Source organism: Hemicordylus capensis, chromosome 13, assembly GCF_027244095.1.
Source record: "Hemicordylus capensis ecotype Gifberg chromosome 13, rHemCap1.1.pri, whole genome shotgun sequence".
NCBI lineage: Eukaryota > Metazoa > Chordata > Lepidosauria > Squamata > Cordylidae > Hemicordylus > Hemicordylus capensis.
The window spans coordinates 10,589,311-10,611,823 of NC_069669.1; the positions used below are offsets into that span (position 1 = coordinate 10,589,311).

General features: G+C 50.7%; 2 protein-coding genes across 11 annotated transcripts in view; one reads left to right on the forward strand and one right to left on the reverse strand.

Annotated features, from left to right (window-relative positions):
• UBN1 (ubinuclein 1) overlaps positions 1-5,866 on the forward strand; it is a 31,762-nt gene extending 25,896 nt beyond the window's left edge. For 4 of the 5 annotated variants that reach the window (XM_053276558.1, XM_053276560.1, XM_053276562.1 and 1 more), the window contains exons 18-19: positions 941-1,030; positions 2,995-5,866. In XM_053276558.1, the coding sequence (XP_053132533.1) occupies positions 941-1,030; positions 2,995-3,047 (143 nt within the window). In that variant the 3' untranslated portion in view covers positions 3,048-5,866. The remainder of the gene's footprint in view (positions 1-940; positions 1,031-2,994) is intronic. The other variant, XM_053276561.1, reaches the window with a different exon arrangement.
• A 615-nt stretch (positions 5,867-6,481) lies between these two features.
• The window catches only part of PPL (periplakin), a 65,991-nt gene continuing 49,959 nt past the window's right edge, over positions 6,482-22,513 (reverse strand). For all 6 annotated transcript variants that reach the window (XM_053276602.1, XM_053276603.1, XM_053276601.1 and 3 more), the window contains 11 exons: positions 22,119-22,270; positions 21,375-21,472; positions 19,212-19,369; positions 18,525-18,703; positions 17,091-17,229; positions 16,134-16,327; positions 14,355-14,505; positions 13,299-13,382; positions 12,319-12,435; positions 11,531-11,623; positions 6,482-10,265 (listed from right to left, as the gene is read on the reverse strand). In XM_053276602.1, the coding sequence (XP_053132577.1) occupies positions 7,602-10,265; positions 11,531-11,623; positions 12,319-12,435; positions 13,299-13,382; positions 14,355-14,505; positions 16,134-16,327; positions 17,091-17,229; positions 18,525-18,703; positions 19,212-19,369; positions 21,375-21,472; positions 22,119-22,270 (4,029 nt within the window). In that variant the 3' untranslated portion in view covers positions 6,482-7,601. The remainder of the gene's footprint in view (positions 10,266-11,530; positions 11,624-12,318; positions 12,436-13,298; positions 13,383-14,354; positions 14,506-16,133; positions 16,328-17,090; positions 17,230-18,524; positions 18,704-19,211; positions 19,370-21,374; positions 21,473-22,118; positions 22,271-22,513) is intronic.

Consider the following 22,513-nt stretch of genomic DNA (forward strand, 5'->3'; position numbering starts at 1 on the left):
TGCCCACTGCTTCTGAAGGGAGGTGGATGGCTTCCAGGAATGGGGCCTTCTCAGTGGTGGCCCCCTTTTTTTTGGTGGAACGGCCTCCCCTACCTATTTGACTGACATTTATTTGAATGACGTTTGAGTGCCAGTTCTGTTTGCCCGGGCACTCCACAGCCCGTCAGTGTGATCCGGGTCAGTCGATCTGCTGCTTCTGATTCTGTGGCTGGCTGTGCTTCGGCTGTGTGTGTCGGCTGCGTGGGGAGATGCGGATTTGATTGTCTCTATGCTGTATGGCTTGACACAGGGGTGATCAAGCCTGGGATGGTGTTGGACTGCAGCTCCCATCAGCCCAGCCACTGGCGAAAGCCTATGATGGGAGTTCTGGTCCCACAACCTCTGGGAACCCACCTTTTGAGAACCGTGGTTTAACAGTGATGAGTTGCCTTGCTTGTGAAGCAGAGTATAAGACAGATACGTAAAGAGATGGGGCAGGGGCCCTCATTTTTGTCTCCAAAGCCCCTCTGAGAGCCCTCCAACCTGTCCCATCACACAACGGTAACTTGCTCGTGAGAATGGGCTTCCCCAGATCCCACGCCCCAGCCCCAGCCTTCAGATCCCTTCGTCTTAACCTCCGCCTGGGTCTGCGCGTCCTGCTGCCCAGAACTGATCAGCGCCCGCCCCTGAGCGGGCGTGTGACAGGTTGCTCAGCCGGGGCTGTGGGACAAGCCAGGCCCGGTGTCTCACCCAGGTGAGCCCCGGAGCCTGCCAGAAAAGCTGGTTGCACTTGATTGCCGACTCTGGAAGTGGGCGCACCTGGGGGCAGGAGAGCTGCTCGCCGGAATCCCCCTGGAGGCATCCCCTCCGTTCATTCCTGTCTTCATTGTGCATCTTGTTTCTTTGTCCTTTTCTCTCACTCTCCTCCTCCTCCTCCCCCCCCCCGCCCCGTTCTTTGCAGGTCTTTTGGCAGGCTTGCCCTCCAGCCTGCTCCAGGCAGCTCCCCTCCCACACTCTGCTCCGCCTGCCCATTTATCACACACCTTGCCAGGTAACGCCGCCGCCGCCGCCTTCCCCGTTGGTCTCGTGTGTGTCCATGCGTCATCCTGCAGGGGCCTCTTCCTTGTGGCAAGAGAAAGCTTGGCGTTTGTGGCCTGCATGGCACCGGCTGTGGGGTGGGGAGCTTGGCCCTGCCACGCAGCTGGGCAGCCGCCAACTCCTGAGCTGCTTGGCTGCAGAGGCGGTTTTCTCTGAGCATGCCGGGGGGGGGGGGGGCCTGGGGAGGGGCTGCTCGGATAGCGCCATCAGCCCCACGCCGGCCGCTTTGTTTCCTGGGAAGCCGCCCTTCGTCCTGGGGGCAGCTCCTTGGGGTTTTCTTTCCTCTTCTTGCCTCCTCCCTAAAGAGCACACCGACTGCCATAGCAACCGACTTGTCTATTGTTTGCTGCTGCCGCATCCCTTTGGTGTTAGTTTTGATGCTACCGTGTTGCATTCGGCTGTAGTTCTTAAATGTCTCGTTGCTCTCGGTTTTGTTATTCGCCTTAGGTATTTTATAGAGAGTGTGTGAAGAGCTGGTGGTAGCAAGAATGAATTGGCCCCTATGCTAAGTAGGGCCCACCTTGGTTTGCATTTGGGTGGGAGATGACATGTGGGAGCACTGTCAGATATTCCCCTGAGGGGGTGGGGTTGTGGCTGCATAGCAGAGCATCTGCTTGGCATGCAGGTGGTCCCAGGTTCCATCCCTGGCAGCATCTCCAGGTTGGGCTGGGAGCGACGCCTGCCGTGAAGTCTGTTACTTGTTACAGAGAAGCCCATTAACCCAATCCCTCGACAGTGTCCATCACCAACTCTAGACATCCTGCCAAGTGTCCACTCTCTGGCACCTAAATTTTTGAGCTGTCTCCTAAATCCAAAGAATGTTTGTCAAGGCCAGACATAAAATATTGGTTGCAAAAAAAAAAAAAAACCCACCTCCAAAATGAGGAGGAGATGATGATGATGATGATGATTAATTCGACTTTTATACTGCCTTTCCAAAAATGGCTCAGGGCAGTTTACACAGAGACATAATAAATAAATAAGATGGCAAAGGGCGCACAGTCTAAAAAGAAACACAAGACAGACACCAGCGACAGTCACTGGAGGTCCTGTGCTGGGGGTGGAGAGGGCCAGAGAATCACCACATTAAAAGGTGCCTCTTTGCCCAGTTAGCAGGGGTTCTCTGAAAGGTTCCCTGGTTCAGCCCTATTGTGCTAGCTTTCTGCTTGCAAGGAATTATGCCTTATTCTACTCAGGTGAGCATGTGACCTCTCCACCTGCAGTTCGAAGTGGTACAGCCTCTACGGAAGTGGTAGAGTCCTCAGGCAGGCGCCGAGGCTCTTTTGCCTGCCCCGCCAGAGAAAGACTTGGTTTTCTCAGCCCGTGTTGACTTGGGTCTTGTCATCCAGCATGCAGGCTTCCCTACCAGGGTCTTCTATGCCAGGGATTCCCAGAATTTGTTGACTACAGTTCCCCTCATCCCTGGCTACAGTGGCTTTTTGGCGGGGAAACTCAGCATTGCCCTTGCCAAACTCTGGGGAGTCCCTGTCGCAGGGAACATTGTTCCCTACTCTCACCTGGACTCTTTGCCCAATGCCTGGCTGGCTGACATTAGGAAAGGCCCACCCAAGCCACACCCTGGGTGTTTGGAGGATAGGATTCTCTCCGCAGGACATGTCACAGGGCGTGCCCTTGACTCCTGCTGTAGGCTTCCGGCGGCATCTGGTGGGCCACTGTGTGAAACGGGGTGCTGAACTAGATGGGCCTCCTTGGGCCTGATCCAGCAGGGCTGTTCTCATGTGCTTATGTCACTTGCAGGATTTTGGCTTGCAGTGTGTATGTCTTCCTTCCAACCACCCAGGAATCGCTTGTCCCTTTGGCTTGCTGGCGATGCGTTCTAAGAGCTCGCGCCCTTGTGCTGCTCTCGGCCCCTTCCAGTCGGGGTGACTAAATGCCCTCCCTTTGCCTCTTTTTCAGACACTTCCCAGCTTCACGGGAAAGGGTCCAGTGTGCCGCCGCGCAAGTTATGACTGCTCTGAAGGAGAGAGCCCTGCCAGCCCTGATGGGGACCTGCCGGATGCAGCGACAGCAACGGGGTCTCTCCCCCCACCTTCCATCTTTCCCTTCTGAACGGAGCCTACTTGGAGGCTCTCCCCCGCTTTGGACCAGCAGCTTTCAGTGGGCATCATCCGTGCCCCGCCTGGAGAAAGGAAGCACTTACCGGCACAGCTCTGGCCGCTGCTTTCCCATCATCTTCCCCACCAGCTCTGGGTAGGTCACTTGAAGCCAAGCACCTCCCCAGCCCAGCGACCCCCTCCTCTTCCGTTTCTGCAGTGGATCCTGTGAAGGTGCTCTTCGGTGGCGGCGTACTTGCCTGGCTTCAGCCCGGCAAAAGGGAGAAACTCAGCCGAGTTCCTCAGCCCCTGTAATGAAGTTGTGCTCATGTTGCCCGGAAGAGCAACCTCTTTTGGCAGCTTCTGTAAAGTCAGTCAGCCCTGGGGTCCTCCCCGAAGGACAGTGGGGACTCGAGAGGCCCCGGGATGCACTCATGGACATTGGACTGGATTTTGTAACCTTTTTTTTTTTTTTTGCTTCCCTGCCCCATCCCCCCACCCCACCGTGACCATTGGATGCATTGGATTGGACAGGAGGCCCTTTCCCGCATGTCGTGGTGTCGAGCGAAGCCGTGATTCCAGTGCCTTTTATGGTGGAGCAAGAGTGCAGAACATTTCGAGCCCCTTTAATTTTATGGTGGTGATCGTTGTTTTTGTTTTTTAAAATGGATCTTTATTTAAGATGCATCCGGTTTTATTTAATAGAGCTTTTTTCCGGGGGGCGGGGGGGGGGGCACCGAACTCTCCAGATTTAACCTCGAGATCCGGCTCCTGCCGAGTTCCGTCCCCGGTCCCTACTGACCCTAAAGCTGTTGCTCCTGACCCAGAGCTCGGCAGGCAGCCCAGGTCAAGGGCACTCCCTGCTTTGCTCAGCAGGCGAAAGGAGCTTCATGGGCTTCATGCCCAGGCAGATGTGGCCGGGCTAACTTCTCTGCAGAGCGAAAGGGGAAACGGTGACCCTTGCCCACATGGGCATGCCGTGCTTGCATCTGGGGGGCCCATGGGTCAGGGCAGCAGGGGCCAGCCCTCCAGGGCCCTTTGCTTTTCAGTGGCTGGAAACGGGGTGAGGTCTTCTTCCTTCCAGTGGTGCTTGCACAAGAGACTTCCTTGCCGGGTTCTGCTCCCTCTTTCTTAAGATGCGGGGCTGAAGGGAGCCGCGTGACCAGGATCACTGATGCTCCTCTCTGCTGGCTGGCAGAAATGATGCTCCAGAGCTGGTTGAGCAGCCTGGCTTGTTTGAAGGCAAGCAGCTGACCCCCACCACACCATGCAGGGGCCACCTCTAGGGCAGAGCTACATCACTAGAAGCAGGGCAGAGGCCATGGGGTGGGTGGAAGACCCAGCAACCGGTGTGCTTCAATTTTCCCTTCCACCTGAACACTCTCCCCACACACCCCGTGACACAGGATTGCTGGGCTAAAAACCTCAGGAGTTGCTCCCCTGCTTGCTTGTGGGCTGGGTGTGACCCCTGGGCTGCCAGGACCTTGCCACTCTCATTCCTCTTGTGGAAAACCAAGCAAGCGAGAAACGGGAAGCAACGGCCCTGAATGAAGGGCTCTTTCTCATCATAAGCGACATGGCTCCTCTCCGTTCTGAGGATGTGCCCTTTCCCCTTGCAAGCTGGCCGGTTTCTTCTTCAGGAACCGAAAGCACTTGATCCAAAAATAATGTTTAACTCCAGGCTTTGTTTAAAAAATAAAAATAAAATCCTCAAGAGCTCTGTTTTTAGATTGGGGGCCTCCAAACCACTTCCGGAGATCAGCCCTTTCCTCCGACAAGGCCCACTTTGGATTCTGAGTCAATCTTGGCAAAAACGCTCGACAGTTTTGTATTTCTAGCAAGACGCATTGGAGAATTTCAGAACTTGTCGACCACAATCAAGTTGTTTCCTTTTTTAAATTCTAGTTTGTAGCAAAAGAGCCAAAGACCAAATTTCAAAGTTGCTAGTTTTGAAGCACAGCCATGTTAATAGATGGGACTTTCCTTTTAAGCGTTTGGGTACCCCCGCCCCTTTTATTTTATTTTTTAAAAATCAAGGCTCAGTCCTGCTGTGTGCTGGTTATGTCTTGAGAGCAGCTTGACCTTGGTTGGCACTAGTGCTCAGCACTCGACAGGATTCAGGCCTTTCCTGAGCTACCCATAACTCCCCCCCACAACACATTCTCACTCAAAAGCTTCTGCTGCCGTGTATCTGTACAGGCCATAGTTGCAGCAGAACCCCCTTATTTTCAAAAGAAAACGTCATAAAGCCTCTTGCCTCAGGGAAATGTTATGTGGTGGAAATCCTGTGAGATTTCTTCCCCCTGCCCCTGGTTTTTTTCTTTCTTTCTTTCCCCTTATTCTGTTTTGTGTTCTCAAGAAGTGAGAGAACTTAATCAAATGTTGCCCTGGCGTTGTGTGTGTGTTTGAGTGTGTGTGTGTGTGTGAGAGAGAGAGAGAGAGTGTGTGTGTGTACGTACTAGAGCAGAGTACATGGGGTCTCTGCCTTGGTTTAGACCCTTGGGGGGGGAGACGTTGTTTACGGTGGGCGTGCGCGCCACCTGATGGCACTTAAACTTAGAAGAGCAGTTTCTTTTTTTCTGTGGGAAGAGCTGCGATTTATTTTTGTGTGTGTGGGAGTGGGAGGGCAAGGGGAAGGGGTCTTTCTAGGTACTGCGGAGGGTGGAAGTGGCATTTAAAAATGGTTTAATCTTGTATACAGCAATGGAATAAAATTGTTTTTTCAGTTTCCAAAATGCTGTTGTCATTCTCTCCCCGAAAGCAATAAAAACCAGGAGGACCATGGATGGCACTGCTGGATCAGCTGATGTTTCTGACATCAAAACGGTAGAGATGAACCCATCTCAGCTGTTGCCAGCTATATTAGAGGCCATGGTCAGAGTTGCTGATATTTCTGCATTTAAAACATTACCTTGACATAGGATTCTGAAGTTTTGTCATAAGAAAAGATTAATTCCTGTGTACAACTGTGCACCTGTACATATTTGTTTAGCTTGTATCATTTATTCTAAGCAGCTGGAGCAATAGTGAGCTTGGTAGACCCCTGAAATCTTCCCCAATCCATGGAAATCTCACCAGACAGTGGCCTCTAGTCCAAAAGGACTAGAAACATGGTGTTTTTTTCCTTTGAATAAAAGCCAACATTCTTGGAATGCTCAGTTCCACAGGGTTTTCTCCCTAGCACCTGCTTAGGATTGTGAAATACGGCTTTATGGCAGACTCCATGAATTTCCCATCCTGTCTGTTTTTCTTACCAGGCAGTCAGTACTAGATGCAAGTGAGACCATTTTTATGTATTTCAGCTTAAGTGAACAGGCAATTTTTTTTTAAAGCGGTGAGGAGAGGACAGATCACGTTTTTTCCCATTTTATTTTGGGGTATAAATAAAATGTCCCATTCCCTTCTACAACAAATACACAGAGAATACATAGAGTTGAGTACAACTAAGTCAGCAAAACACCAGCACAAATATAACTGCAACACTTCTTGGGCTTGGTCACTGTAACATTTTTCTCCTGATCTCCCTTCCTTTTTAAGGAGTGAGGGTGATCCTTATAAGGGTATGACTTGAAAGACATGAAAGTCCTCACACACACACACACACACACAGCGCGCCTCAATTTGACCACCTCCAGGCAGTATAAAGGCACTCTGATCATCCAAGATCCAACATCATCCTTGACTACATGCCAGTGTCTTAACAGTGGATTATATAGAAGAGAATTGTACTTGCTTACATACCAGCTTCTGCTGAAGCTTCTACTATCGCTCATATCCAGTACACTGGCTTTTAGGCTACCATTCAGACCAGCAGTGGGCCTTCATTTCTGATCGAATTTGCTTGATTTTCCTTGCGTTGGCTTTTCCTTGTCTTTAGAATATTGTGCAGGAGAACAGGCCAGTTTGTGCCATGACAACAATCTTCTGTAAGTCTTTAGAATGTTCAGTTGGTTTCATGTACTATCCTCACAAGAGCCCTATAAGGTAGTCTGGTATTAGGCCCATGTTGCCAGCATGACCGGCTAAGGCTGAAAAACAATGGCTTGCCTCAAGTGACCTTGTGAGTTCATGACTGAGCTGCGATTGAAATATTTTGCCCAGCTTACAACTCACACTCTCAGCCACCAAGAGGGAAGTGCTGGCGAAGACAGAACTCCCACCACCATGGGATTGTTTCTTTGCTTTTTGGCTTCCTGAGTGCATGGAATAATAGGTGGGTGAGGGAAAGCATAACTTGCTGCCTTGACACTGTGTGGCATTGACCGGGTTTGGCAAGCTTCTTACATGTTGGATTCAAGCAAGCAAGGGCGGCTTAAAAGCACCCTAAGGTTGAACACAGGCACTACATTTTGTTGGGAATAGACCCTTGGGGAGACAATAGGTAGAAGTCTTGAGTTTGTGACAAGTAGTTCAGCTCTGGGCCAGCTGCTTATGAACAGTTCTTGTATTTCACCTTGGAGGAGGGAGCAGCTATTTCTGTCCAGACACTAGAACAGCCAGCTCCTGGATAGATATCTCTTTGTTGAGGTAACTATTGTACTGAGCTGTGGTTAACCTTCCGCTCTTCAAGGCGTCTTCGATGGAGAATTTTCTCCCGGACTTTCTGTCGAGGATGACTGAAGATTCGCCAGTGGGCCCTTTCATTGAGATCTCCTCCCAGTCGCATTCCTGGCTCTTCAGCTTGACGTACAAATTCCACTCAATAAGCCCAAGTGTGTGGGCTTCTTCTGGAGACATCTCTTTCCCGGTGTCTGGGTCAATGACGACAATGGATCGCCGCAAGTGATTCTCTCGCTGCTCTCTCTTGATGGCCACTGTCTGGAGACGGGTTTGGAGCTGTTCGATCTCACCATCCTTCTCATGAGATAACCGCTTCAGATCTTCCAGCTCTCGCTCCAAAGACTGGAACCGGGAGTCGAGATTCACGCCACTATCGACTTGCGACATGTTCCTCAGATCCCGGGCTTCCGTCACGGTGAGCTCGATCTCTGATTGCAAGCGCCTCGTCTCCAGCAGCAGGTTCTGCTTTTCTAGGTGTAGTTTGTGGTTCTCTTCCCGCAAGAAGTCCAGCTCTTTGGAAGACTTGGAGTTGTTGAACTCCACTTCCGATAATTTGGCCTCCAGCCTGTTGATGTCTGCATCCAGTTCCATCTTCCGCCGGCTTTCCTCCTCCAGGTTGTTCTTGAGTTTCTGAATCTCGTATTCAGTGTCTCCTTTCTCCACTTGGACACTCTCTGAAAAGACCACTTTCTCCTTCACCTCCATCTTCTCCAGCACTTGCAGTTTCTTGCACAAGGCCTCCAGCTCGGCCTGCAGGACTTGTCTCCGGTGCTTTTCCTCCTCCAGCTCTAGCTTGAGGAGGGCGTGCTCTTTCTCCTGCTGTGGGTCTTGCTGAAGGATCACCTTCTGCTTCACAGTGACTCTCTCCGTCGTATCCTTCTCCTGCTGCTCCAGCTCGCTTAGCCGGATCTTCAGCCTCTGCACCTCAAGCTCCGCCTCCCTGCGGGCTTGCCTCTCTTTCTCCAGCTCATCCAGCTGGCGCTCCAGCTCCGACCGCCTCCGCTGCAGCTTCCGCATCTCATCCCGAAGAGAGTCGATCTGCTGCAGCTCGTTCTCTATGCTCTGTGAGAAGGAGCTGACCTCGGCTTTCAAGGCAGGGTCTTGTTCCAGCTTCACCACCTCCTGCTGCACCACCTTCTCCTTCACCTGGGAGAGCTCCTCCTCTTTCTGCCTGATCTTCTCCTCTTGCAGCTCCCTCTCCCTCTCCAGGTCCAAATGCTTCTTCTGCTCTTCGGCCAACTGAGTTTTCAGGGACTCCACTTCTTTTCTCGTCTGGGGGTCTTCCCGGTACTGCAGCACCTCCTGCACCACTTCCTTCACCTGCACCTGCGGCTTGGCATCTTTCAGTGTCTGGATTTCTTGCTTTAGCTGGTAGATCTCCAGGTCTGCTCTCTCGATGGCTCTGGTCCTATCCACAATATCATTCCTGAGATGCTGCAGCTCCATCTCGGTCTCTGGGTCGGTCTTGTACTTGATAACCTCCTTGATGATTTCCTGCACCTCCACCTGGGGCCCTCGGTTCCTCAGAGAAGCCAGCTCGTTCTGGCAGCTCCTCAGCTCCTCCTCCCCACCTCGGTATCTCCTCTGCTGCTCCACCAGCTCCAGGCGGAGGTTGGCCACTTCGTTCTCTGCCGTGGGGTCTGGGCGAACAATTTCCCGAACTTTCTCCTGGATGATCACTTTGGCATTCTCCTCTTCCAGGGCCTGGATCTTCCTGAGGAGCTCGGCCTTCTCCCTCTCACTGGAGCGCCCTTTGGCCTTCTCTTCTTCGTACTGCCGCCGTAGCTCGATCACTTCCCGTTCCGTCGCCAGATCCTTCTCCACTTTCAGCACCTCCTTGACGGTGATCTTGCCCTCCGCCATCGCCCGCTCCTTCTCCAGCCGTTTCAGTTTCTCCTGCAGGAAACGGAGCTCCTCCTCTTGCTGATGCCTCAGGCTGCTCTCCTTCTGCTTGTTCTCCTGCAGCAGCTGATACTCCGCCTCCAGCTGGGGGTCGTTCTGCAGCTTCAGCACTTCCTTCTCCGTCACCTTCTCCTGCTCCTTGTTCTTCTCGTTGGAGAGAGCAGTCACCTGGCGCCGCAGAAGGCCCATCTCGTTTTCCCGGGTTCCTTCCTGCCTCTTGAGTTCCTCTAGCTCCTCTTTCAGCTTCAGGATCTCCTCTGCCTGCGCCTTGTCTGGTTCGATGCGCAGGACCTCCTTGACCACGTACTCCTGCCCGCCTTCCCTCTTCTCGTGCTCCAAAACCCGCAGCTTGAACTTCAGGGCTGCCAGTTCATCCTGGAGGGCCTGGTTCTTGCGCTGTTCTTCCGCCAGGTTCTGCTGCATCTTGTGGAAGTTCTCATCCAGCTGCGGGTCAGGCACATTCTTCACCACCTCCTTCCTGACGACCGTCTCCTGTGGCCTCTGTTTCTGCAAGAGGAGGATGTTATCCTGGATGACCTTGATCTCGGCCTCCAGCTGCTGGCGAGACTGGCTCTCGTCATCCAGCTCCTTCTTTAGCTTCCAGAGCTCTTCCAGTGGCCTCTCTGACCTGCTGGTCTGGACAGACTCCTGCGTCACGTGGACCTCTGGTTGCTGTTGAGGAAAGAAGGGAAAGTCAACTCAAGAGTCTACCTAAGCTAGCTTTAGTGTAGAAGGGAGTGTCCCTCTTTCTCTGGACCACCCCACCCTGCCCCATTGGAGACTAATTTTGCCCAGTGACCACTTTTGAAAGTATATGAAACTGCCTGAGACAGTAATGGGCTGAATTCTGCTTTTCTTTCTTTCTTTCTTTCTTTCTTTCTTTCTTTCTTTCTTTCTTTCTTTCTTTCTTTCTTTCTTTCTTTCTATTTTGTATTAACTGTTTGGAAACCTGTTGCCTAATTGGAGACGATTATTTCCTAAAAACATGATTTTTTTAAAAAAATGCTCCTTAAAAATGAAAACCAAGGATTATTTGTTGCATCCTGTGATCTACTGCCATCACCCTCTGCCTCTGGACCAAAGGGGTGGATTTAAATCCAAGGCTGCTTTGTACCAACCCCTACTTATTTTCTGCAAACAGTGTTATGAGAAAGGGAGTCTAGGTTTCCCAGTAATTTTCATGATATTAGATCTATAGTCCCTAATTTATGGGCAAGTTAATTAGTCCTGTATTTTCTTTGTGGAAAGAAATCTCATTGAAGCAGCTTTGGAGCATTTCCAAAGGTAACTGAGTCAGACATGTTACCTCTCTTTTGATGACCATAAAGTAAAGGTAAAGTGTGCCATCGAGTCGGTGTCGACTCTTAGTACCAACAGAGCCCTGTGCTTGTCTTTGGTGGAATACAGGAGGAGTTTACCATTACCATCTCCCACACAGTGTGAGATGATGCCTTTCAGCATCTTCCTGTATCGCTGCTGCCCGGTATAGGTGTTTCCCATAGTCTGAGAAACACATTCATATAGAATATGAATTATGAATATAAAATAACCCCCAGTGGGGATTTGAACCATCAATCTCTGGCTTGCTAATCCAGTCATTTCCCCGCTGTGTAGAGGACCATATCCATAAGCAAATTTTCAAATTCTATATACCTACTGGCAAGAGAACACCTCCTGCTTATAAAGCCACCTTTTAACAAAACCCTTCAATATTATCGTGTCTGAAATGTGCAAAATACCAGTAACAGAACCAGAAATGATATCCCCAAATTATGATCCTGTTGCCTGTGTATTTTACATGTTTTAGAGACAGTTTGTCACCTGGAAGAGCCCTCCCTGTTCCCTGTGGGATGTGAATAAGGGGGTGACCTTTTCCTCTCCCTTTCCAGAGGAGGTGCTTGGAGACCTCGCTGCCTAGCATCCTTTCTCCCACTCACTTGTCTCAGGAGACTCTGAGCAAACTCCAGGTTCTGCAGCCTCTGTCTGTTGACAGCATTCACCTCTGTGAACTTGGCAGCCAGGATTGCTTCCTACAGATGCAGAATAAAAGGCACGTTCAGAAGGAGGAAAGAAACACCAAAGCAATTTGCAGTCGAGTCAGGAGCTTTTTAAAAGGTCAAAGCCTACTACCAATCACAGAATCCATCTCTCTTTTTCAAATATATATTAATGTTTTGATCTTCATAAAGAGACATAGCAACAAAAAGGATTGAGGAGGAAACAGTTATTAGGGGTACATGGTAATCACTCCGAGAGCGAGAGATGCTGAAATCCTCCACAGAATAGCTTCTGGCAGAAATCTGCACTGGACTCTCCTCCAAACCTCAGCACTGAAGTTGTATTATTATTTCATACAAGTATGGACCTGCAACAAGGTTGCAATATATCTCTGGTGTGCATGAGTTACTCGACTCTGTGTCTGAGCAGAGTGATTGTGAGAATCCTGAGAGACTACTCTTCAAGCCCTCCTTACCACCAAGTTTCATTAGCTCCGCCCATCTTGTCTGTTACCTGCCCTGAGTCTGCAAGCATTCTGCTCCACTGAGTTCCACTGGGGCAGTTCAATTTTTCCCCATTCAGATTTTGGTGAAACCAACACATCTGTGGGTTACCCCAAGTCTGCCAGTACCTCCCTCACACCCGCAGGTTGTGTGTCCATAAGGATCCTAACATTTCCAGCTCTTTCAGAAATCTATACAAGACATGACCTTTGGGTAGTTTGTACCTCTTCCTTCACTTTAGCAGCTGGAGACTGTAGTCTGGGTCTCTTGTTCATGAAACCATTGCGGCCATTTTCCAGGTCCAGGATGGACCTCAGTTTCTCTGCTTCTAGTTCGTAGTCCTGCAGGGGGAAAGAGAGAAGTTGTGGGAAATGCATGCCTAGAAGAGCCCGGGAGAGAATCTTCATGTCGGTCTCCTGTCTTTTCCTCCAGTGCCGCTGCCTTGCCTGTCAGGGCTAGTCACATCTATTGTAGGTGTCTATCTGGGCACCTCTTTTTGTGCAAGTGACTGGGCCTGTCTTTATTTTAAAATCCACTAGAAGGATTAGTCTCTTGAAAAATCCCTTGAAAATGTAGAATATCGCCTGTGTTTTTGCTGTAAACATCCTGAGTGCAACCTAAGTAAGCATACATGTGTACAACTCCACAATCGCATACATATACCACACAGACGGTACATGCGTTGCATATTATGGGAATAGGGACAAAATGTTATCCTTTTATACAACAGCCCTAGAGTCTGTACTCTCAGTTACTAGGATTAGAATCCCAGTTCTGCCCTCTCCCAAACAATGCCCAGCAAAAGGCAGAAGAAATCTACCCCTTTCCCATTTTGTATTCGCCCTGGCTGTGAGTTCCAAAGCTTGACAGATGTGTGTCTTGAGCTACACTTTCTCAGGGTGAAGTGATATTCGACAACATGGGTGGCAGGAAAGGCTTGTATATTATTTATTAACTACATTTATATCAGTTAGGCTGAGAGATGAGTGATTGCCCCAGAGACAACCAGTGAGTTTTATTGCTGAACAGGGATTTGAACTCGGGCCTCCCCAGTATCGTAACCACTACATCACGTAGGACACAGTCCTTTTTACAAAGAATTAGACACGACTACATCTCTCCAGGGGGTCCCCCCCAGCCCGTAAGCATCCCTTCGAGGTCCACGGGCTGTTCTGCTCTCCCCTTCCCTTCCCACCAGCCATACCTTCACTGCTTGCTGGTACAGCTGAGCCTCGGCAGCGACCTCCTGGACATCTTGATCCATGCTGGCAATTTCTCCCAGCAGGGCCTGGCGGGGGGGAAAGGTGAGTCACAGAGACATCAAAGAGGGAAGCTGCAGTCCAACAACAACAACTGGGGACCCCTGTTTCAGCCCCATAGGACTTCCTCTGGCTGGCAGTGGCTCTCCAGGGTCTGGGGCAGAGAGAGAAGCCTTTCCTTCCAGCCCCACTACCAGAGATCCTTCTAGCTGGGGATGGAACCTGGGACCTTATATGTGTGAAGCGTGGGCACTCCTACCCAACGTGCCTCCTAAATCGTGAGGCTGAGCCCAGCACGGTCTACGCTGGTCTACTCTTACCCAGTAAGGTCTACTCTGCCACTCTAGAGAGGTCTACTTTTAACCCAGTAAGGCCTCCTCTGACTGGCCGTGTCTCTCCAGAGTCACAAAAGAGGGGATGGGTGGGGGACGAGGAGAGAGTGAGACATTTCCTTCTGGCGATCCTTCTAACCTGGGTGAACCTGGGACATTACACATGTGAAGCATAGGCCTTCCCAGCCCACATGTCCCATAAGAACAGCCCTGCTGGATCAGGCCCAAGGCTTATCAAGTCCAGCATCCTGTATCCCACAGTGGCCCACCAGATGCCTCCGAGAAGCCCACAGGCAAGAGGTATGTGCATGCCCCTTCTCCTGCCATTGCTCCCGTAAAACTGGTATTCGGAGGCATCTTGCCTCTGAGGCTGGAAGTGGCCTGTAGCCACCAGACTAGTAGCCATTGATAGACCTGTCCTCCATGACTTTGTCTCAGCCCCTTTTCAAGCCATCCAAGCTAGTGGCCATCACCACATCCCGTGGCAGAGAATTCCATCGATTAATGGTGCACGGTGTGAAAAGGTACTTCCTTCTGTCCGTCCTGAATTCCCCGACCTTCAGTCTCACTGCGACTTTTGCAGGGTTTTGCTGGTCAAATGACCGTAACAATAAAGATTTGATTTGCTTTTGCAGGGCCCCGCTGTGTGGTATAAGCCACGGACATTACCCTCTGGTTCTGCAGCTTCTTTTCTACTTGACCAACGTTGTCAGTTTCCAGCGGCTCATAGTTGGGTACATTACGTAGAAACTGACTCAAGCTGTCGTAGCCACTGCGGTAGTTGGAATAGGCCGATTTGGCTTTCTGTAGCACCTGAGACCTAGGAAGGGAAGATGGAACAAGACTCCCTTATTGTTACTGGCAGTGATCTCACCCAATGCCATTAACTCAGATACTGCTGGCTGTATTACTTCTGCCGTATGTCCTCATATTGAGAAATCCATGAAAATATTCACAGACCTGCATTCTTATAGCAAGGAAGGGTGCATTAAATTGCTTCCCAGCATGCATTTCCTGGTGTGTAGTGTTCTTGGCATTTGGGAAGGATTTCTTGGCATTTCTATTTAACCCAGCCGTTAAATAGAAACAATTACAATGATAGAGTTGTGTGAGAAAACTGATGGCAGATGAAGAACTAGGCATTATTTTACTGGCTGATAAAGCAGTTCGAGCTATTTATTTGTATTTAGGGGGTTTATGCTGCTGCCATTCTACTGGGATCGGTGCTGGGTTTAGGGACAAGATAAGCAAGCTGCCCCTTAAAGGTAAAGTGTGCCGTCAAGTCGATTTCAACTCTTGGCGCCCACAGAGTCCTGTGGTTTTCTTTGGTAGAATACTGGAGGGGTTGACCATTGCCTCCTCCCATGCAGTATGAGATGATGCCTTTCAGCATCTTCCTATAGCACTGCTGCCCAATACAGTGCCAGCGGGGATTCGAACCAGCAACCTTCTGCTTGTTAGTCGAGCATTTCCCTGCTGCGCCACTTAAGGCTTCATGTTATGAGGGGCCTCTGCATACAAAAATGACTACATTTCTAGTTTTACACAATTGGTTGAAAAGGAAAGGAGAAAAGTTTCTAAAGCAGACGTTAATCATTCTGACAGACAAAAATATACTTCTACGGCTACACAATTATTTATCATATTGAGTTTATAAATAAGCACATTAGACTTAATGTTCAGAACCCGTGCATTAAACGTCTGCATAAATGCAAAGCAAGCCATCATAATGTATGTTCATTGAAAGGCATTTCTAATGCAAAAATAGGCTTACTGCAAGATAGAGGTTTTTGTTAGAAAATTAGGGGTTTTTTATACCTCTGCCAAGAACTGTATCTATGTAAAATAAAGCTTTATTATTTCTATTTTCATTGTCCTTTGGGGAGGAGATAAGACGGTGCCGAAATTGCAACTTTTGTGAGCTCCGATATATTAGTTTATATCTTTCCTTTCTATCGGCCTGAAGACATGACATCTGGAGACAGGTGATGTTTTATTTAATTGAATGGATTTATAAACAGTTTGGATATCTTTTTTGAATGCTCTGAGTTGCTAATGTCCGTCGTCGGCTGCTAAACATCTGCAGTGGTGTTTGGGGAGTTGTCTGTGTGTATTTCTCATTGCCCTTTTTGCAAGAATAATATTTTTTGTGGTGCTGTGGGGCCCTTTAAGCTTGACATGGCTTAGGGCCCCAGCATGCCATAATCCGGCCCTGCGTGAGAGTCCCAAACAGACTCCCCTTCCAGGCAGAGCCCATGCCCAGACCTGCTTGGCTTCAGCCAGCTGCCTGCATCATGTGCCTTTATCTCAGACCCCAGGGTGCTTCGTTGATTCGCTTCGTTGATTTGCTTCGTTCAAGGCGATTCGGTCAAGACGGATCCATTCAAACCCTTCCCTTCCTCTCTCCACCCACCCCAGCCAATGCTGCTGCCCCACCCCGGGCCTGACCTGTGGTCGATTTGCTTGTTGAGGTTGCCGAATCGCTGGTTGAGTTTGTGGAGCTCGGCTTCCTGGCGCTCGATGTCCGGGCAGTGCTCCTGGAACTGGCTGGCCAGGGCGCTGGAACACTTCTTGGCCTTCTGCAGGCCCTGCTCCGCCTCAGTCAGCAAGGGCCGCTGGGCCTTCAGCTCAGATCCCAGCGCCTGGGGAGGAAAGAAGAGGCCAAATGGCTGTGTGAGGAGAAAGAGCTTGCAGGGTAGCATGAATCCTTGGTGTGGCTGGAGGTGGCGAGCGTTGCAGTGGGCTCTGTGTGCATTAAGTGCCTTCGTCCCAGAGCCCGAGAAGCTTCTTTCATTCACGTTTGCTGAAGCCCTTCCCTTCCTCTCTCCTGCCTGCTAACTGGGCAAAGAGGCACCTTTTTAAAGTGGTGAGACTCTTCATTTAGCAGGGGGAGAGCAACTGGCCCTGTCCACCCCCAGCACAGCATCCCGACAGTGTCTCCTGCTGGGGTCTACCTTATGTTTGTTTTTAGATTGTGAGCCCTTCAGGGACAGGGAACTCTCTCTCTCTCTCTCTGCAAACTGCTTTGGCAACTTTTGTTGAAAAGCAGTATATAAATATTTGTTGTTGGGAGAGTAACTGGCCCTATCCACTCCACAGCTCAGCATCCCTCCAGTGACTGTTGCTGGTGTCTATCTTATGTTTCTTTTTTTGATTGTGAGCCCTTCAGGAACAGGGATCTCTCTCTCTCTCTCTCTCTTTCTCTCTCTCTCTCTCTCTCTCTCTCTCTCTCTGACAGCTGTTAGCCTGTAACTCTTTCTTGTCTCTGTACACCTGAAACCTCTCCCTGTCTCTGCTGGCTTTTATAAACCAGGCCCTGATAATAATTTTTTGGCCTTTCCTGATACACAGGGGCACTTAGCAACCTGCGGCGTATTGGAAGGATGAAAGGAAGCCCGTGCTCACCTGTAGCTCTTCTCTCTTGCGGTCCAGGGCACGGACATCCTCTGGAATGGTGTCCTCGATGGCTAACTTGTTTTCGTAGCCAGAAAGCAGCTCTCTTCCCTGCTGTAAGCTGTTCTCAAGGCGGTTGGCTACATCGACTCTAGAAAGGAAGACGGAAACGCCCCATTCCAAGCCTCTGCCAAAGTGCACATGTGTGCCCAAGTCTGCCAGTGACACCGGAGTTACACCAGGACTGAGAGTGTGCTACTATTCCACAGAGCATGGAATAGTTGCAGCATGTGGTATTCAATGCAGAATTCAGCTTCTGGGAAATCTCACCTTTCTTTTCTTGTTTATAAAAAGAGATGTTGCTAGTCCTCCTGGTTGTGAAGAGACCAGGCTAAGCTCCCCAAAATAATATGGCTGTATGGAAGTATCTTATACTGGCAGATTTGGGTGTAACGCAGAGTCAGGATTAAATCCTGCTTTCGTGCAATGTCCCCAAGGCATAAGAGTGTGTTCTGCCTTGCCTCCCCTTCCTATGGGAGAGTCAGAAAAATTATACTTCTCATTCTTGGCCTGCACAATACCAAAATAAACCAGGCTCTGAACCAAGACATAGGGAGCTGCCATATACTGAGTCAGACCATTGGTTCATCTTGCTCAGTACTGTCTACACAAACTGGCAGTGGCTTCTCCAAGGTTTCAGGCAGGAGTCTCTCTCAGCCCTATCTTGGAGATGCCACCAGGGAGGGAACTTGGAACTTTCTGCTCTTCCCAGAACAGCTCCATCCCCTGAGGGGCATATCTTCCAGTGCTCACACTTCTAGTCTCCCATCCATATGCAGACAGGGCAGACCCTGCTTAGCTAAGGGAACAAGCCATGCTTGCTACCACAAGACCAGCTCTCCTCTCTAAGACTGAACCTTGTTTCAGATGTAATGAATAAACCTGATTTGTTTTAATCCGAATCGGATGCAGAATTCTTCCAATCCTCATGCAGGCACGGAGGGAGGGAAGACGTGCTTCTGAAAGTCAGGGGTGCCACAGCACATCTGAACCGGCCCACTGAGTCCAGCCACTGATCCATCTAGCACAGTATTGCCTACTCTGAGACGTGAGTCAATCCTCCGCCATGTCAGGGGGCAGGCAGGGGGCTTTCCCATGGCATGCTACCTGAATCCTGAACCGGAGGTGCCAGGGATTGAACCTGGGACCTTCTGCATGAGGGGTTCTGCCACTGAGCCATTGGGCCCTCCCCAGTGCAATCCCGGCCAGCGTGCTCCATAAGCAAAGGACCGACATGTAAGGAGGTGCTGGCAGCACAAAGAGGTCAAGCCGGTAAGCCAAGCCCCCTCCAAAACTCTGACCTGAAGGACTGTGAACATTCAAGGGAGATGCCCGATTGTACGGTCCCTTTGCAAATCAGCTCAGAGAAGCCCCCGGGACACCTACTTTTCCTGAGCGGCGCTCAGCAGCTGGACAACGTGGTTGTACTTGTTGTTGGTCTCTTCCGCCTTGTTCTTCACCAAGGTGGCACTGCCCGTGTCGGGCACCGACTCGATGAAGGCTTCGCACTCCTGGATCTTGCGGGCTTTCTCGGGCTCGATGCGCCGGATCTCGTTGGTGATGTTCTGCAAAGGAGGGCGAGAGAGAAAGAAGGAGCAGGTGAGCAGCAAGTGCAGCAGCATCCCTCAGCACTGGGCCAGGATTTCAGCCACAGTCCTTGGGGGGCGCCCCCTTGCGGTGGGCTACTGGAGGGTGCAGAGCAAAGGAAGGAGGAGCCTGCACTGCCAGGCCAATCCCAGCTCCACCCCGCAAAGTGCCCATCGGCTTCTCCTAGCCATAAACCTGCTTCCTTGTAATCCCAACCCACTGCCTCTCATAACCCCCTGCAAGCAAAAAGCAAGAACTCCACGCAGACGGAAAACCGGCTCTGAAGGCCAAGGGCCAGGCGAGTACCTTCCTGCCGAAGCTGCTCGCTTTCTATAGGCAGGGAGCAGTTTTGTGTTTGGTTTTTAACAGCGGGGAGCTTCAAAAGTGGCATCTCACCCCCCGGAAGACCCAACCCATGCAGGGATTCCAGCAGCCAGGCTGGGGCTTGGGTGATCCTTCTCCCTCTCTCCCGCAGGTTGCCTTTACCTTAAGATCCTTGGAACGCTCGGCGCTATCTTGGACAGCCCGGTTTTGCTCCAGCGGGGGGCGCAAGTTGGCCGTGATGGCCTTCTCCTGCTTCTCCAGCTCCGTGTTGACTTTCTCCAGCCCGGCCAGGAGCTGCCGGCCTTGGATGGATGCTGCGTCTGGGATGAGAGAGCCGGCGGCGGGGAGAGAAGGTTGCTTTGGATCCCTGGTTGGCAAGCCGTTGTGTAGGAGCAAGCGGCAGGGGGGTGGGGTGGCAGGCTGAGCCCCTCCCCTCAGAAAGAGCCTGCCCCATTTGTCTTTTGCTTCTGGCCCAGCTCAGAGGGAGTGCATCTGCCTTGCATGCCGCGAGCTGGTCTTGTGGCAGCAAGCATGAATTATCCCCTTTGCTAAACAGGGTCCGCCCTGCTTTGAATTTGGATGTGAGGTAGACGTGTGTGAGCACTGTCAGGTATTCCTCTTAGGGGATGGAGCCTCTCTGGGAAGAGCAGAAGGTTCCCAGTTCCCTCCCTGGCAGCACGCCATTCGACGGCACAGGAGTCTGTGTGATCAACAGTTCCCTAAAGCAGGGGTTCTCAACCGTGGATTATGATAGGAACAGAGGAAGCTGCCTTCTACCGAGTCAGACCGTTGGTCCGTCAAACTCAGGATTGTCTACACAGACTGGCAGCGGCTTCTCCAAGGTTGCAGGCAGGAGTCTCTCCCAGGCCTAGCTTGGAGATGCTGCCAGGGAGGGAACTTGGAACCTTCTGCTCTTCCCAGAGCGGCTCTATCCCCTAATAAGGGGAATCTCTTCCAGTGCTCACACTTCTAGTCTCCCATCCAAATGCAACCAGGGCAGACCCTGCTTAGCTAAGGGGACAAGTCATGCTGGCTACCACAAGACCAGCTCTCCTCTTCTCCAGGTTCAGTCCCTGGCAACACCCCCAGGTCAGGGCATCCTCCCTAAAAACTTGGAGAGCTGCTGTCAGTCCATGTGGACAGTCCTCAGCTAGGCAGAACAAGGATCTGACTCGGTATATGGCAGCTTCCTATGTTCCTACGTTAGTTGAGGACGGGGCTGTAGCTCAGGTGGAAAGCATCTGCTTCGTATGAAGAAGGTCTGAGGTTCAATCCCTGGCAGCATCTCCAGGTAGCACTGGGAAAAGCCCCCCATGTCTGAAATCTTAGCAAGCTTCTGCCGGTCAGTGTAGGCAATCCTGAGCTCAATAGGCCAAGGGTCTGACTCAGTTTAAGGCAGGTCCCTTTGCCCATTTGAGGCAGGCTTGGCACCCCCTAGCTGCAGTGGAAGAGGCTCCAACACTGGTTCCGTGTGACATCCGGATAATGAATCTAACAGTAACTGGGGTTAGCTGGTATAGTGGCGATGGAATATGCACGATGACAGCTCAAAACAGTTCTCCTGCATAGACCACCTTTACTGCGTATCAAAGAGGGGTTAATCCAACAGGATTCTGTGAAAAGCAAACGTTTCAACATAAGGATGTCCTTTTCAATGCTTGGTGTTTAACAGAGTTTGAACCAGCATTCCTACATCGCAAAACTGAAACTTCTCCCAGCCAATCACCTGAAGCTGATGAAAAGCGTGGAGCAGGGGGAGAGAGAAGAACACTTTCCCCGAGCTCAGCACTAACAAGGAGGAAGGAGGAGGAAGGAACAAGTTAAACAGTACATCCTTTAGAGGCCAATATATCTCAGAATTCGTTGAACACCAAGCACTGAATATGACATCTTAATGTCAAAACGTTTTCTTTTCACATAATCCTGTTAGATGAAACCCCCCACCCTTTTAATTGCATTTTAATTAAATTAAAGAAAGTCCATAAAAGGAGAATAGTTGGAGTTTGCAAACCAACTTCAAACCATGGTTTCATACCCTGGTTAGTAAGCTCCAAAGCACTGGTTTATGAACTTGGATTCAGACGTAACACAAACCAGGGTCTAGCTCAAGGATAGGCAACCTTGGCTCTCCACTATTAAATTGTGTCTGGGGGTGATGGGAGTTGTAGTTCAAGAACAGCTGGAGAGCCAGGTTGCCTAGCCCTGGTTTAGCTGAACCATGGTTGCACATTCTATCTGAACCCAGCCTGTAACTAGAGCCAGGACACTTGTCACATGTAGAACATGAAGATCAGCCAAGTGCATAATCTCAGGTGGGATGCCCACCTCCAATGCTGTCTGCCTTCAGCCCATCATATCGCTGCTGCAGGAGGTTTTTGGTGCCAGCCGTCTTCTGCTTCACACTCTGATACTGATCGGCGATGCTACGGAACAAGGAGAGATGGAGTCAGCTGGGCAAATAGTCAGGCATAAGGTACTCCTCTGCTCAGTGGTGTCGTTGCAAACTCAGAAGGTGAATTTCCATGACACCCACCCACCCCCATAGCCAAGTCCACCCTGACAGCCACACCCCATAGCCACGTTCACCCCAACGGCCACACCCTCACTTAAGCAGATGCAGTAATTTGGAGGGTTTTCATAAAAGAAGTCAAGGACAGTTTCCTAATCCTACAGAGCTTGAAACTCATTCACCCAGAAGAGTAGTCTGGATTGTCAACCCGAAAGAGTGGAGAATACTCCTAACAAACATAGGAAGCTGCCATATACTGAGTCAGACCATCGGTCCATCTAGCTCAGTATCGTCTTCCCAGACTGGCAGCAGCTTCTCCAAGATTGCAGGCAGGAATCTCTCTCAGCCCTATCTTGGAGATGTGCCAGGGAGGGAACTTGGATCCTTCTGCTCTTCCCAAAACGGCTCCATACCCTAAGGGGAATCTCTTGCAGTGCTCACCTGTAGTCTCCCAATCAAATGGGCAGACTCTACTTAGCAAAGGGGACCAGTCATGCTTGCTACCACAGAGGACCAACTTTTGGCTTGTGAGAACACAGCCTCTGTGAGCAAGCCCTTACTTGTCAGCATGGTTTAGCGATTCAGGATCCGTAGGAGGGATCATGAAGCAGACCCCGGGGGCGTTGATCATGTTCCCAGCGCTGTCGGTCAGCTCCCAGATGTCACCGCTGTTCTTGTGCAGTGTGTATGTGGCTCCGCGGTTTACCTGGCTCTGGGGCGGAAAGAGTTCAGTCTTAGTGGGCACGCTGGGCAGGATCCACGCTAAGTGAGTCAGGACTAAACATAACTGAAATACTCTTTTTGAGCCACAGATAAAGAGGTCGGGTCTATACAGGCCGCGAAACCGCAGGTGCCAGAACCACAGGTAACAACAGGGGCCGTCTGCCCATTAGTCCCGACTACATGTCGGCCATCAGGACACACCAAGGGCCAGGTTTCTCCTCCAGTGCTCCAT